Below are 16117 nucleotides of genomic sequence, written 5' to 3'. Positions count from 1 at the left end.
TCTTAGACTTCAGGAAATCAGACTTTGGCCTGTTCAGGGATCTGCTTGGAATAAGGATGAGGCGCTGGAAGAAAGAGAGGTCCAAGAAAGTTGGTTGGTACCAAAGGATTGCTCCTTGCAAACTCAAAATTGGTCCATCCTGAAGAGCAGGAAGGCAGGCAAAAATGCCAGAAGGCCTGTATGGATCACCATGGTCCTGCAAGGATCTCCTGGCCGAACTCAAACATAAAAAAAGACTATACAGAAAGTGGAAGCATGGACAAGCAACCTGAAAGGAATATAGAGGCACTGTTCAAGTGTATGGAGGTATGGTTGTAAGCTGCAGCCCACTTGGAGTGGTTATTCACAGTAGCAATATCAAGTCAAGGAGATTGTTCTTTTATTTACAGTTTTCTAAAGCTCTATGCCCAGGGCTTTAAGATGTTTCCTGATTTTTTATTACATTTTGCTCTCATGTTTTACCTGAAGATTAAAAGAAGCAGTCAAGGTACAATACATGTATCCTACTAGATTTTAGGATTTCTTTTTTTTTTTTCATTTTTACTGAAAGGAGAATTACATGAAGTCACTCAGATTTCAGTCTGCTGAAGTATACAATCTTACCATGACCCAGTAATCTTGAATTTAGTCTTTATAAGAGCTGTAAATGCATAGGAATAACAGTTTTTGTTTGTTTGTTTTTATTTTTCAGCATAGGAAATAAGCACACATCATGTTAATTTTTTTACTCTCAAAATATTTCAGATTACCAAACTTTTCACCAGGAAACTATAGTTGCCTTTTGCTATGCTTTGAACTCAGTAAATTTCAAGACTGTTGTCAGCTGTTCAGCAGCTGAGAACAATGACCATCAACAGCCTTTTCCCCAGCTGCTCCTCATTAACAGCACAAAGTGGGCTTAGTTAAATCCATCCTTATCTCCTAATATAAAAGGAATAGTGAGTGGCTGAATTTGGTAGTTATTAGAAAAACAGTAGATCAGATCTTGTTTATTGATTTGTAAAGAAGAGTCTTGTACTGCTTTGGCTGCTCTGAGTCAGTGAGAGAAAAGAAAGAAGTTTTTCAGCTCTTGGGAGGAGATTTGCTGGGTAAGATTAAAGAGGGTCTTGTAGCAGCCAGTTTCCTTTGATATGCAGTCAAATTGGATGTGATTGGAGTCAAGGTCAGGAGGCTGTGGAAATGCTATGAATATGGTGGGGGAATTAAAGGAGTGTTATTTTAATATTGTATCTATGCATGCTTATTAATACAGAAAATTGCTCTTTTCATGAGAACAGCCTTTACTGAAGCAAATTTTGGAAAAGGAGATTGGGTGCCATTTTGCTGCTGCACTGAATATAGCTGTTTAGATGAGAGTCTCCTACTATTTTCCTTCTTTTCTTACTGGTTTTCCTCAAAATCCAGGTGTGTTCAACCATTCAACAATTGTCTTAACTTTTTATATTTTGTATTTTTTTAACTAGTGATTTCATTTATACTGCCTCATGTTAACAAGTATTAAAATTCGCTACTCTCACACCTTCATATAACTTGTCAGCATTTGGGGGTGCGTAATTACATAATTAGTGTCTATCTCTCTTTCATGGACACCCTCTTGTCATGGGGAAACAACTTGTGTGCTCTTGTGAGGTTGGGAGCTATGCTGGTGGTGGCATATGCCACTGGTAGGGTGTCCCATGCCGGACAGGTCTCGACTGAAGGGTCAGACAAAGTGTGTCCATGGGCAGGATGGGCTCACTAGCCTTCAGGCAAACATCCTAGGAGAAGGAAAACTCTAACTTCAAACCTGGGCAGATGGAGCTCGTTTAGCTCTGTAAGGCTATCCATCTAAGAGAAGGATACTCTAACCAAACCTACGACCTGATGCTGTCACCATCCAAGCTCCCTAGGCCCTGGCAGATAAACCTCAGGTGTAAAGGGTGGGGCCAGTTCTGCGCACCCTGTGCCTCACCTAAAAAATCCACTGCGCAGGCCCAAAGGGTTTATCTACACTTGCAAAGCCCTGTAGCGACAGGCAAGGGACAAAATGGCAGGTGATAAGATACCCTGGAAGTCGCAGACCCAACCCTGCATGCAGGCAGTTCAGGGCATTGGTTGCTCCATAACACCGTTGTCTCCTTTGATAACTCATGCAGAATTAGTCTCAAGGAGAAAAGACAATGTAGAAAGAATCGTTCCCCACCTATACCACCCAAGGAGACCTTTTACTGTGCTTTTTGCAACTGGATTTGTCTATCCCACGTTGGCCTTTTTAGTCATCAGCACACTTGTAGTAAGCATGGGTAAAGCCCTTCCCAAATCTTTGTTCGCAAAGTCAAGCCATGATGATGATGGAGTGTCCATATATTATACTGCATATGCCCTTAGATGTCCTTACAGAAAGGATATTATTTTGACCTCAGAAAAGTTGCTGCTGTTGCTGTGTTTCAAATGAATTTGAAGAAGCTCAAATTTAAATGCCTCATTTCCCTGAGTGGAATAGGTGATATCTACCTGGCCTCCTTCCTCCTCTGTTAATGATCTTAAAATAGAAAGTGAGGTAATTTGACAAAATAGAACTTAATGAAACCCATTCCTCCTTAGCTATTTTAAGCTGTGTTATTGGTGGATTGAAAGATGTTCTAGTATTTGCTATATTTGGTATATTTTATTCAGAATGTGAAAATATTCAGAGAAATCTTGTGAGGAAAAATTTCCTATTCTTTTAAGGCAATATGAAAAAAGCAAACCACAAAAAAAAGAATTCTCTCTTCACATTATGTTGGGATGCTAGCACTTGGCTAGTATGTCAGTAGACCTAGCAATAATGAATTGGGAAGAAGGAGAATTAAAATATTTTTTCTATTATAATATTAATAAAGCCCTATCAAAATAGCACATAACACTATTAAATCTTTTCAATGGCAGCATGATCTGGCTTATAAATATGGGTAGTAGAAGCTGGTTTTCATTTCCATGAGCGTCAAAGACAAAAAGATACCTTTTTCTCCTAAATAGAGTAAAAAGTCAACTTGGAAACTGGAGAGATCTAATGAAGTGTGCAGAGCAAACATAGAAAGAAAAAAAAAAAAGAAACCCCCCAAAAAACCCCCCACCGCTTATTGCCTTACTTAGTTTAGCAAATTAAGATATTTCTAAGGGGATACACCTAAAAATAATCCAGGGTGGGCTCCAAGAAAAGTAGCATGCAAAGATATGTCATATACTTGTATAGACTTATTTGCTAGCTTCATGTTTTCAACTACCTTGACTTTTCAGATAACATCACTGGTGTCACATGTAGAGCTGGCTTTTGTGTGGGGTGGGGTTTTTGTCTGGGCTTTTCTATTTGTTGTGTTTTTTTAAATGAACACAAATAACTACATTCAACAGAATGGGTTTTAATTCATTATTCTGCGCAATGTTTCTTCTGAAGCACTTGCATCTCTTCCTAGCCTTTTAGAAGAAAATTGACAGTTCCTTTCAATTATGACAATGTGATCACAGTACAAGAGGCTAAGGGGTGTTAATTTAATCTCTGTTTTTATAATAAGCTTCTTTATTTCCTTGCTTATCAAATATTCTGAGAAAAATTTAAACATTAAAAAAGTGATTGCAGTTTAAAATTAGCAAAGGAGGAAATTATTAAATCTTTTTACAAGAAATAGTCTTTGAAATATAGTAATGCTTGCAAGCAGGGACACATGAGTGTATAATGCATTTTTCTAGCTGCTTCACTAGTATGGTAGCAGTTAAACTAAACTACAGAACATCAAAAGTGTTTTTGTTATGGGGTCATTTAGGAAGAACTGTAGCTGTTTGTGCTTTTTGCTCAAGAGTGTGCATCTGCACATTTACCACTAACATTGACCAGGAAAGCCAAACACAGTTAGAACACTAGATGTCTTTAATAAGCACTTCAAGAGACGTTATTTGGGTATATCAGGAAGGGAGATGCATAGCATCTGATACCTAAACATTTTAGAACACTTTGTTCTTCATAGGATCATAGAGTAGTTAGAGTTGGAAAGGACCTTAAGATCATCTAGCTCCAACCCCACTTCCATGGGCAGGGACAGTGCACACTAGGCCATGTTGCCCAAAGACTCCATCCAACCTGTCCTTGAACACTGCCAGGGATGAAGTATTTACCACTTCTTTGGGCAACCTGTTCCAGTGCCTCACCACCCTCACAGTAAAGAACTTCTTCCTTATATCTACTCTATAAACTTCCCCTGTTTAAGTTTAAATGCATTAGCCCTTGTCCTACCACTACAGTCCCTGATGAAGAGTCCCTCTTCAGCATCCTTGTAGTTCCCCTTCAGATACTGGAATCTGGGTGACCAAACAGAGAACTGTGATAAAGAAGTGAATTGACTTGTAATTCAGGTGTGATTTGTGAATTAGAATTTAGAACCTATGGAAGTCTCTTTCTGAATTGCCTTAGTTCTAACAAAGGTGGAGGCATTCACCTGTAACTTTCCCATTTACCCGATGTTTTCTCATGACATATGTTCACTGGCTATTTATGACCATTTAAGATTCACAAAAGAGTTTTTTGAATAAATTCCTTGCAGAGTTCATTGAATGTGAATTGTGTTGAGTGTGCTGAGCACAAATAGGCATTCGACCAATCACTCATACAGTGTTGGAGCTACTCATTTTGTGGAGTACATTTTAACCCAGTGGTCAGAAATCATCTGCCTGGAGATAAGCGCCCCAGAGGTAGTGTCTTTTACTGAACTTGTTCAATTGAACATCAGAGCTATGGGGAAGACTGAGGCAGGATTAAGACACCGTGCTAGATCGAGGCTGTAGAGAATTCCCTGTATGGAATTTGTACATGGAAGAATCCAAGATTTGTGGATTGAGAAACCTTAAGTTTTTAGCTCTTTGCTGAGGCCGCTCACCATTTGCAGGCCCAACTTTAACATGATGGGGTACAGCTCCTTCCTGCTTCACATTCTTCTGAACAGCTCAGTAACTCCAGCACACCTTAATAGTTGGTGTTAGGTACTCTTTGAGAACATGGAAAAAATTGAGAATTGAATAAAAACACCTTAATTTTCCTTCTTGATCTAGGCCTGTTCTTCCATGTGGACATAAACACAAAAGAATGCTTTAGATGTAATAAAAATGTTCTCAGTTAAACCACAGAAGAATAAAATTAAAAAAAAAAATATTTAGTAGTAGACCCAAGCCAAATCCATCCCCTACATTATATAAAGTACTTACAAACTATTCCAAACAACTACATGACATAGCTTTGCTTTTGTTAGTGCTGTAATTTGTTTATCTGAACCTGATTATATATTCAGTTCACATGGGTGCATCCAAATTATGGGAAACAGAACTTGTTTCATCAGTTTTTCTGTAAAGGAGAGGAACTTTAACTTTTTTGTTGTTGTTGTTCATTTGTTTAGCAGAAGCTGTTTATGTTCCATGTCAATATCACTTAAAATTGGTATAGGATTTTTACTATTTCTGTATTCGGCTTCAAGTATAATGTTTACTGCATTACTATGGCTCTTTCTTTTGTTATGATTGAAAGAAGATAAATGTTACATAAACCAGTGGCTTAAATAATGGAAATACATGTCTCTTCAAGCATGTACCCTCAGTGAAGAAAAGCAACAGTTCAAGTATCTCAATTACAGAAAACCCTCATGTTTGTTTTTAAGTCAAAATCAGATATAAAAATATCTTGGACATTAAAACCAAATCTTAATTTTCTTGATTCAGATAAAATAATAGCTGACTTTTCATAAATCCACCTATTGATGTGGTTTATTTTTCTTAGTAACATTACTTGTGGAGAAATCCTGTAGATAGTTTAAAGTAAAAGATACCCAAATGCAATTGATAGTCCTATTTTGTATATTATATACTGTACATCTGGGTAGGATGGAGAGACAAATTGAAAGAATGTGAAACCCATGGCTTAAGATAAGAACAGTTTAATAACTAAAGTACAAGATAATACTAATAAGGGAAATAACAAGGAGGGAGATACAAAATTAAAAGAGAAAAGAAAAAATAATAGACAACAGTGATGCACAGTACAATTGCTCACCACCTGCTGATCAAAACTCACCCCAGCCTAGCTGGTTTATACTGAGCATGATGTCCTGTGGTATGGAATACCCCTCTGGCTAGTTTGAGTCAGGTGTCCTGTCTGCTTCAGCCCAGCTTCCTGTGCCCCTCTTCACTGGCAGAGCATGAGAGACTGAAAAGTCTTTCATCAGGGTAAGCATTACTTAGCAACAACTAAAACATCACTGTGTTATCAGCATTAATCTCAGACTAAAGCCAAAACAGAGCACTGCACCAGCTACTAGGAATAAAAACAACTATCCCAGCTCAAACTAGGACAACATCTTAGTCCTGGTAAAATCGATAGAGACTGACTGTGATAGTTTTTCCTGCTCTGCCATTAACAGTGATTTCATCTTTTGGCAACTAAGGTCTTTTCCAGTCCTAACCATTTGATGATTCTATGAATACATCAATAAGTGGCATTTTCTGGCAGCAAAATGGAATAACTTTTTGTGTTCTCAGGTGATATTTCCTGGAGTATACTCAAGATTTCCTAATGTTTCATTCATCTCTGACTGACAAATCTACCTCTAGACAGGTATTTCACAACCCACATCCAAGACTGTTCAGTGCCCTGAAGTGTATAAGGTGATTTATTTTTTTTTTGCTGGATGTGTATATATGGCTAAAAATTGCAGTTTGGTAATTTTGTGCCCCTGGATATTTTACAGGGATCAAAATTTTCAGTTTTAGCATACTTAAAGAAGTTGTGCAGGCTGTGAGCTGGCAGTATTCAGGCATACCAAGAGGTTCCTATACTCTGCTCTTGTCACAAGCTGGCTGCTGTCATTTTCCTATCTGAAACACTGTTTTCCTCTTTATTTGTAGAGCTCTTATTCTCTTTGGAGGTTCTACAAGTGCCAGGCAGCACTTTTCCATCCTAGTTGGTTTATTGAAAAACTAACTACTAGAGAAGGAGCCTTATGATTCCATGGTAACCAGTAATGTCCTAATGACAAAATAGGTGTGTTATGGGGTTTATTTCAAGAGGATTCCAAAAAGCATGTACAATTCCATTGATTTTTTTTCCAGTATTGTTTTTTAGTTGTATGTGTTTGATTTATGTTTAAGATTATCTTCCTAGTCTTCATTGAAAGGCCATTTCTCAATTAGAATCATAGAATCGTAGAATAGTTAGGACTGGAAAAGACCTTAAGATCATCTAATTCCAACTCCCCTGCCATGGGCAGGGACACCTCACACTAAACCATATCACTCGAGGCTTCATCAAACCTGCCCTTGAACACTGCCAGGGATGGAGCATTCACAACCTCCCTGGGCAGCCCATTCCAGTGCCTCACCACCCTCACAGTAAAGAATTTCTTCCTTATATCCAGTCTAAACTTCCCCTGTTCAAGTTTTAACCTGTTACCCCTTGTCCTGTCACTACAGTCCCTAATGAAGAGTCCCTCCTCAGCATCCCTATAGCCCCCCTTCAGGTACTGGAAGGCTGCTATGAGGTCTCTACATAGCCTTCTCTTCTCCAGGCTGAACAGCCTCAACTTTCTCAGCCTGTCTTCATACAGGAGGTGCTCCAGTCCCCTGATCATCCTCGTGGCCCTTCTCTGGACTTGTTCCAACAGTTCCATGTCCTTTTTATGTTGAGGACACCAGAACTGCACGCAGTACTCCAGGTGAGGTCTCACAAGAGCAGAGTAGAGGGGCAGGATCACCTCCTTTGACCTGCTGGTCACGCTCCTTTTGATGCAGCCCAGGATATGATTGGCTTTCTCGGCTGCAAGTGCACACTGAAGCCGGCTCAAGTTCATTTTCTCATCGACCAGCACCCCCAAGTCTTTCTCTGCAGGGCTGCTCTGAATCTCTTCTCTGCCCAACCTGTAGCTGTGCCTGGGATTGCTCCGACCCAGGTGTAGGACCTTGCACTTAGTATGGCTCAACTTCATGAGGTTGGCATCAGCCCACATCAGAAGCATGTAGAGGTCCCTCTGGATGGCATTCCTTCCCTCCAGCATACCAACCAAACCATACAGCTTGGTGTCATCACAAACCTGCTGAGGGCGCACTCAGTCCCACTGTCCACGTCAGTGACGAACATGTTAAACAAGACCGGTCCCAACATCAATACCTGAGGGACACAACTCGTTACTGGTCTCCAGCTGGACATTGAGCCATTGACCACAACTCTTTGCATGTGGCCATCCAGCCAGCTCTTTATCCACTGAGTGGTCCATCCATCAAATTGATGTCTCTCCAATTCAGAGACAAGGATGTTGTGTGGGACAGTGTCGAACGCTTTACACAAGTCCAGGTAGATGACATCAACTGCTTTACCCCTGTCCATCAGTTCCGTAGCCCCATCATAGAAGGCCAGCAAATTGGTCAGGCAGGATTTCCCCTTAGTGAAGCCATGCTGGCTGTCGCCAAGCACCTTGTTATTTTTAATGTGCCTTAGCAGATTCTCCTAGAAATCATGCTCCAAGATTTTGCCAGGCACAGAGGTGAGACTGACTGGTCTGTAATTCCCCGGGTCATCCATTTTCTCCTTCTTGAAAATGGGGGTTATATTTCCCTTTTTCCCATCATTGGGAACTTCACCTGTCTGCCATGATTTTTCAAATACGATGGACAGTGGCTTAGCAACTTCATTCGCCAGCTCCTTCAGGACCCATGGATGGATTTCATCAGGTCCCATGGACTTGTGCACGTTCAGGTTTTTAAGATGGTCTCAAAAAAAAAGCAGTATAACATTAATCTTTGCTTCCGTACTGGAGCTAATGATATTGATGACCAGAAACAGCTTTATCATTGTTTTCTATGCACTTAGACTTCACTAGCTTATGTCTATGCTATGAATTAGGTGTGAACTCGGGCCCAAAGGCAGTCCCTTGTCTGAAGAGCTGCTTAAGAGAACATCTGTTGATGCAACTCACTCTGGGCTTAAACTGTCCTTTACTTAGGTTTCTTCTGCCCAAGGTTTCAAAAGTTAACCACAGTTCAGCCTCATCCTAGGCTTAGCTTTATCTAGCTAAGCAATCAGCAAAATTAAACAGAAAAAGCACAGGTTTTGGGATCAAGCCTTAAACCTACCAGTAAAAATGTTACCCTGTGAGCAATTCTGGGTTCAAGAAAACGGTAGAAGTAAGAACAGAGGCTATATGGTGAAATGCTGGTCAATGAGGACTAACAAAAAAAAAAAATCACATTGATTGTGCCTGTGTATAGAAAGCCAGAAGAGAATCACAGAAATGGAGGAAGCTGCAGGAAAAGCACCTGAAAAAATGGCTTGAGGAAAGAGAGAGGAGGCCTTTTGGTCATACTGTCAATTTTGAAACTGTAAGCAGAAAAATCATGTCCTAATGTTAAATTTCTGTTCTGTTTAGTGAAACAAGATTTTGAGGGCTAAACAATATTTGGCAAAGAAAGACAGCCATATCAAAGAGCTAGTCAATTCTGTCATTATGTTTCCCTTCTAACAGAGCCATGCCCCGTTATTACACAATTGCTTCTTCCTACCACCAACCAAAAAAATCTTTTCAAAATGTGGATTGCTTTTTACTTAATTTTTTTTTTTTTTTGCTTTACCTATTTATTTCCTTGTTATATACCTCACAATTGGGATGATAAAACCAGATCACTTTTACATTCTTCTTTGGCAGTGTTGACACAACACGTTTCCTTACAGACATTGTTTACATTGAGTGAATGCTTCTTATCCGTTATTTTACTTAAAATATTTCTAAAATATTCTATCATTACTTTCAAATATTTTGCCTTGCTTTATGTGATCTTGTTCTTGGGTCTATCTTGATTATGGCATCCTTTTAGCATATAGGCTATAAAGCTGCTAGTAGATGTAATTTGTATGCTATTGAACCTTATGGCAATCACACCCTCTTGACTGCTTGCTTGGTACTTTACTGGGATTTTCAAGGGTAAAGATAAAACCAACCTTACAACTAGCATCTATGTTTTCATGCAGTACACCAGACCAACAAAACATTAGGAACAACATGTTCTTTAAATACTCTTCAAAGAAAAGGGTCGAGGGGCTAGGATTTGACTGATTAAAAGAATAGAGAAATGTTTGTACCAGATGCTCTTTGGTTACCCTCATTTCTGCACTCAGCTAAAATATGTTTATCATGTACACATTAAAGAGATTACTTTTCACATGCTGATTTATAATACTGTACTCTCAAAAAGTAGTTTTGAGGTAGTGCTGTAAAAGTATTAATGTAGAGGAATGTCTCTGTTTTCAGTACTGGCAAGCAACAGTCATATTTTCTTGAAGCCAGGCCAGTTTGCTCCGCTTTTATTTGTCAGCCTTTCCATTTTCAACTTGTTCTTGCACCATTTAAAATTTGGGGGGAGAACACCAAAAACCAATCCCAACTTTTTTTTACCTCCTTTCCTTTGGATAAAACATTAAATCTCAGTTAAGCCCTGAGGGGTAATGATTGTTGCAGAAGCCTGCTTAATTTTTAACAGAATGTTCTCTAATGGGAAAAGCATCTGACTAGAATTACTTCTTGTTACTTGTTTAGAAAAGAGTCTTTTTTATTTTCCTCCTCTCAACAGGTGGCCATTGATGAGCGCATCAGGCAACTGCACGAAGCTCACAGGGATTTTGGCCCTACTTCCCAGCATTTTCTTACCAGTAAGTAATACCCCATTTTTCTTGCTCAGCTTGCATATGCAATTAATTGATATTTTTGCAGCCACATGCTGGTTATTGTTGCTATGAGTTACTATTTTAGACTGTATTATAATGTTTTTATAGGGGTTTTTTTTCATTGCTGGGAGCAGAAGACTGTTAAATAAGTTTGTATAGTCCAGGGTAAAAAGAAAATATCTGCCAGTATCAAGTCTGTTTTTCCATACATCTGTCAGTACAAGGCTGGTCTTCATTGTTTAAATGTTCCCTTTTAGGACTAGTGAATTAAAATTATATTAAATATTGTAAGAGTTTCTGATGATTGTAACCCACAAAGGATTTATTTTTTTTTGTTAATGAATAAATAAATGTGGGTTATATGTTCAAATAAATATTCAGCTCCAAAAAGCAGCAAAATAAGACCTGCAAGAAAAAAATTCTGCAGAATTTGATCACTTAGAGCAGTGAGAGGATCAAAACCACCATGGGAAGGTTGGAAAAAGGATGGCAATTTAATAAACTTTTTACAGCTCTGCAGAAGATATAATTTCCATTGATATTCCCACTCCACTTCCACATGCACTCTTGTATCAAGGATGTTTTGAAGTACACTGAAAGACAATTTGAAACATTGTCAGAGCTCCAAGGCAGTGACTAAAGTGAAGCTTCTTAGAACCCATTCCTTTCCTATTGTACTTCAATTAAGGAAAGTAAACACTAAAGCTTTATTTAAGAGATTATATCAGCAGAAGAGAACACAGTCACAAGATAACAGTCTCCTACATGCAAAGGGACAAGCTAACCAGACATCAGAAATAGATGTTGCTATTATTGCACAGCTACGTTCACAGTGGGGTAGAGGACAGACTTTTCTTCAGCTGATACTGCACTGAAATTTTAAATGGTTCACCATTTTTTTACGGAAAATCTCAATGGAAAACTGAAAATTCACAGTGGGGTGAACTATAAATTCAAAACCAGAGTTGATGTTGTGCCATATAAGCATAATGCAGACTCACAAGTATTCAACTGTGCATCATTTTTTTTATCAAAATATAATCCTGTGAAGAAATAAGCCCTATTTTTGTAATTTCTACTACTTTTTCAAAATATCTTTTAACTCTTGATCACTGGGAATAATTTTTCAGCTCAAGATATATAACTACAAATCAGACTTCTCAAGATTGAACATGCGAGAGTTGTTATGAGTATTTGGTATGAATGCAATATCTAAGCAGGTGCCTGTTTTTCTTATGACACACAGTGTATTTCCGGTGAAAAAATAAATGTGAAGGGTACGTTAAGCAATCCTGTATTGCAGTCTGGAAGAGACTGGAGTGACCTATCACATTATCACATAGAACAACACATCACTGTTCTCTGTGCTGGTGCTGAATGCAGCTAGGAAATGTGGGACAGTTATGCCCTAGACCCATTCTGCCTTACTGCTGATAAATGAGATCAGTCTAAAAGTTGTTCAGTGTTACAATAGTCGCATCTTTTAGCCTGCTCGCTGTTAGTGAGACCCTTGAGACAACATGTTATTCTTCTGTGTGTTAACAAGAGCCAGCAAAGTGTCATTCTAGATACTTCTTGCTACTTGAGGACTGCTTTAAGAAAAGGAGCCAGGTGAAAATGTACTTTAGAAATAGCCAAATAACTGAGAAAAAAATGGGCATGTGTGGGGTTTTGTTCTTTCTCTCTTTCATACATGTGTAAATACATTCTTAAATGTGCATGCAAATGTTGGTTATTTGAAAATGTCCACAGAATCCTTCCCAAGTATAAGTATGCAGTCACTGAAAGTTGCTAGTGCATCTGTTAGTTCCATCTTACATACGCATCAAATTCCAAAAGCGTGTACTATTAATATGCCTGAGGAAAATATCACTCTTTTACGTACTTTTCATGACTGTCTCTGCTGCATCTCTCCACTGATGAAAGCATACCTGTTGGAGAGGTAGCACTGCAGGAGAGAGTGACAGAGTCTTTCTCATTGAGCACTAGTCTTCTTTCTATATCTATACTTTTGGGGATGAACAAATCAACCATAAGGGTTGCCAAACAGAACTGGGCAGGTCAAATAAAGGTGATTTTAATGGCTTGTGTAAGTGATCTTCCAGTGGATGGCAAACAGAGCCCAGGTTGGATCAATCTGGCTGTGGCAACAATGGTGTAAGGATGAATCATAGTAATTCTGCTCTTTTATAAATTCAACTCAGAGAGCATTTTTAGCTAAGGAGCTGAGACATAATATCAGTGCAAACTGTAATAAGTAAGGAACATAAGCAATTTATTGACCATTTCAGAACTAATTTATATTCAAGTAATAAACAGTTCATCCTCTCAAATTCAGAATCAACTTTCCCTCTACCATATGTGCTTGCTCACCTTAAGGTGTGAGTGATGATCTTCAGCTCCCAACTGTGTTTATATACTTATATGAAAAATTGTCCTTTTAGAGTCAATTTACCTTTAAGTAGTTCTGCAAAAAAAGGTGGTATGCAGTCAAGTTCACATAAAATCAGTGACTTAATTACATTTCTCTCCTATCTGGAAGAAATAAATATAAGCCACTAACCTGTGGTGATGCTTTTTTTTATGTTTGTTATTATTTTAAATATAGAAATTACAGCATCATCTTTCTGTTTCTGCTTGGTTGGAACTGAAGCTGAATAGGGCTGTTGAGAACCTAGCTCAAAAGTAATGAGTGATGCAGGGACTTCATATTTGTCATGCACTGTGCACTCAAAGAATCAAGTGGTAGTCCCTGTTCCTAAGCAGCTGTGCCCTGTTTTAAAAGCTATTCTTATAGCTATTTCTGATATAAGTGGGAAGAAAGATGTGAACTGGAGAGATCAGGAGTGAAAAACAGGGATCTTCTGATCACACCTTCGTGCTTCCCCAAACTCATTTAATTCCACCAGTCTCCACAGAGTCCCAGGTCTTTCTCAGTTTATTCCTTTATTCTTAGTTTATTATCTAAGGACAGAGGCTCACAGAATTCAGAGCAACAGTTGTTAAGCTATAGCTGATAAATGTTTTACTTGCGTAAAACATTAGATCTACAGAATTACTTCGTTGGGTTTGAAGGTTTTGCATTTAATTAGAATTATCTAAATTGGGATGTAAAAAATAAAATTAAAAAAGAGAAATGAGTAAATTTTTAGCAAATTAATTAAAAAAATCTGGGATCCTTTAATGGATGATGGTACTTAATTTGAAAATTATATACAGTAACTGAAGTGTGGAAAAGGGTACCTGCAAATTTCAAGCATAATGCCAGCTCCAGTTTTCAGTGACTCCTCTGGAATAATTTTACTTTTTTGAGTTCTCCTTTATTTTCCTTCTTGATGCTGCCTCTTACAAAGTATGGGATTCATTGCCTCTTCCTGGAGGACCCACCTATATTTGTCACAACAGTTATTACCTTCTTTTTTTTTTTCTTGAGATGTGATAAATGAGAGGTAGGATTGATGTCAGATTAGTTTTAATATCATTTGCTGTGCTAGCCAGGCTCCCATCAGCCCTATTTTTAATGTGATAGCAAATTCACATGGATTACTTGTGATTGCTGAAAAATAGAAGGTATTACACCTTCTGAAAGCATAAGCAAATCTTGTAATTTACTGTCCAGCTCCAGCATGAGGCATCTGATAGTATGTATAGCATGTCAATGAAGTGACTACATGAAATAGTGCTCAGGTATAATTAGCAATTATTTACAAACGTGACACGGGGAGACCCCAGACACAGCTTGTGATTTCCAATCTCAGAGAACATAGACTTTCATCAGGTGAAGAACCTGAAAATAGCAGAAAAGAAACAACACTTATGTTTGCAAGTCTAAAAGGCTGGTTTACATCTAGCTAACATTGTGTGATTTGTATTTTCCAAGCTACAAGCTTCAGCTGCATGGGTACATCGGTATCAGACTGTTACATCTGCATACCTAAATATGTGCTTAGAACTATACTTTAACTGGAGATACCTAATTATATGTTTAAGTTTTGGACTTCCAAGCAGGAATTTCTTCACTGAAAGGGTAGTCATGTATTGGAACAGGGTTCCCAGGGAAGTGGTGGAATCACTGTCCCTCGAAGTGTTCACAAACTGTGTAGATGAGGCCCTCAGTGATATACGGTTTAGTGGTGGTCTTGGCAGTCCTGCAGTTGGACTTGATCTTAAAGGTCTTTTCCACCCTATTTGATTCTGTGATTTTTATGATTCTATGACTTCAACATGAGATGAGGCAGCCATAGCAGCTTCCATTCAGAAACAGAAAGGTTATGAACACTGGAGCCAATAGTGTGTATTGCAGTCTAGTGATCAGAGTACATCTGCTATATTTTGTGTGGACAATTGTTGCTTCAAAATAAAAAATATGGTCTCTGAAGTGGGCTATGTAACCTAGGTCTCTCCTTCTCCAGATAAGCTCAGACCTGTTAAGGTTCAGATCTGTTTTTTTAATTCTTTCTGTGCCTTTGTGTTTTCCACCAGTTATTTAGGCCACTACTGTGAATAAATTGGGGTGTGGGTTTGACTTCTTTCAAGCTGGGAAAGAAGTCAAATACTTGCATCTCGCACCTTTTGGGCAAGTGCTTAGATTATTATGCAAAGCAAAGATTAATGAAGCTATTTCTTGCACAGGCAGGCAACTTTAAAAGGGCAAGTCCTTCTAATTAAGATATCTGGATCTAAAAATGACAGGGCTCTAGGACTCTTAAGACACTTTACCCATCCGTCTGGTAAATTTATTTTCCAGTGCTAACAGCTATATATTTTTCTCTTATTTCTCACTGCATGCATTATACTATCTTCCAGATGTCACTTTTGACATGCAGATATTGAAGACCATGTCCATTCATCCATGTCTTCAGATATATGATTTAATATTTTTAGCTATCACATTTAATGTTTTGAATAGAAAATATTACCAGGCAGTAAGATAAAGACAGAGGAAAAGTGGCTACAAAATAATTGGCCTAATTCTGGGAACTGTCTGGAAGAAAAGGGATTTTATATTGCATTTAAGTACGGCCATATAACCTAGAAGAGCCTGATTGCTAGAAAACTCTTTTTTTTTTTTTTTCCCCTATTTTTATAGTATTAATGCAAAATGGCTGCATGTGCTTCCGAAAAAGTTAAAAAAGAAAACTGATAAAGTACTTACAAAAAATATTCACTTCAAGGGTCTTGTCACTGCTATTATCATGGTGAATTTGTAGTAGCACTGGGCACCAATTCAACCTCAAGGTTTGTCTGATAGGTAAATTGGGTTTAAAGTCTTCAGTCCATTTACTTTCAGTCCTTGTTAGATTATTATGCCTATACCTATGACAAAATGATAAAATCAGTTTTCAAATTATAATGTTCTCCCCTTCTCTTTTCCTGGAAGCAAACAATTTTTCCTTGTAATTAATATCT

The 16117-nt window shown here is 38.2% G+C and overlaps 1 protein-coding gene across 20 annotated transcripts in view; it reads left to right on the top strand.

The window, feature by feature from the left end:
• DMD (dystrophin) overlaps positions 1 to 16117 on the top strand; it is a 1205254-nt gene that overhangs the window by 1070568 nt on the left and 118569 nt on the right. For all 20 annotated transcript variants that reach the window (XM_061453343.1, XM_061453346.1, XM_061453349.1 and 17 more), the window contains one exon: positions 10615 to 10693. In XM_061453343.1, coding sequence (XP_061309327.1) covers positions 10615 to 10693 — 79 coding nt within the window. The remainder of the gene's footprint in view (positions 1 to 10614; positions 10694 to 16117) is intronic.

This window comes from Pezoporus flaviventris, unplaced genomic scaffold, assembly GCF_033815535.1.
Source record: "Pezoporus flaviventris isolate CSIRO_AGI_PZ_B2104156 unplaced genomic scaffold, CSIRO_AGI_Pfla_v1 ptg000015l, whole genome shotgun sequence".
Classification (NCBI taxonomy): Eukaryota; Metazoa; Chordata; class Aves; order Psittaciformes; family Psittacidae; genus Pezoporus; species Pezoporus flaviventris.
The sequence above is the reverse complement of the archived record's forward strand: the minus strand, read 5'-3'. Positions and strand labels throughout refer to the sequence as shown.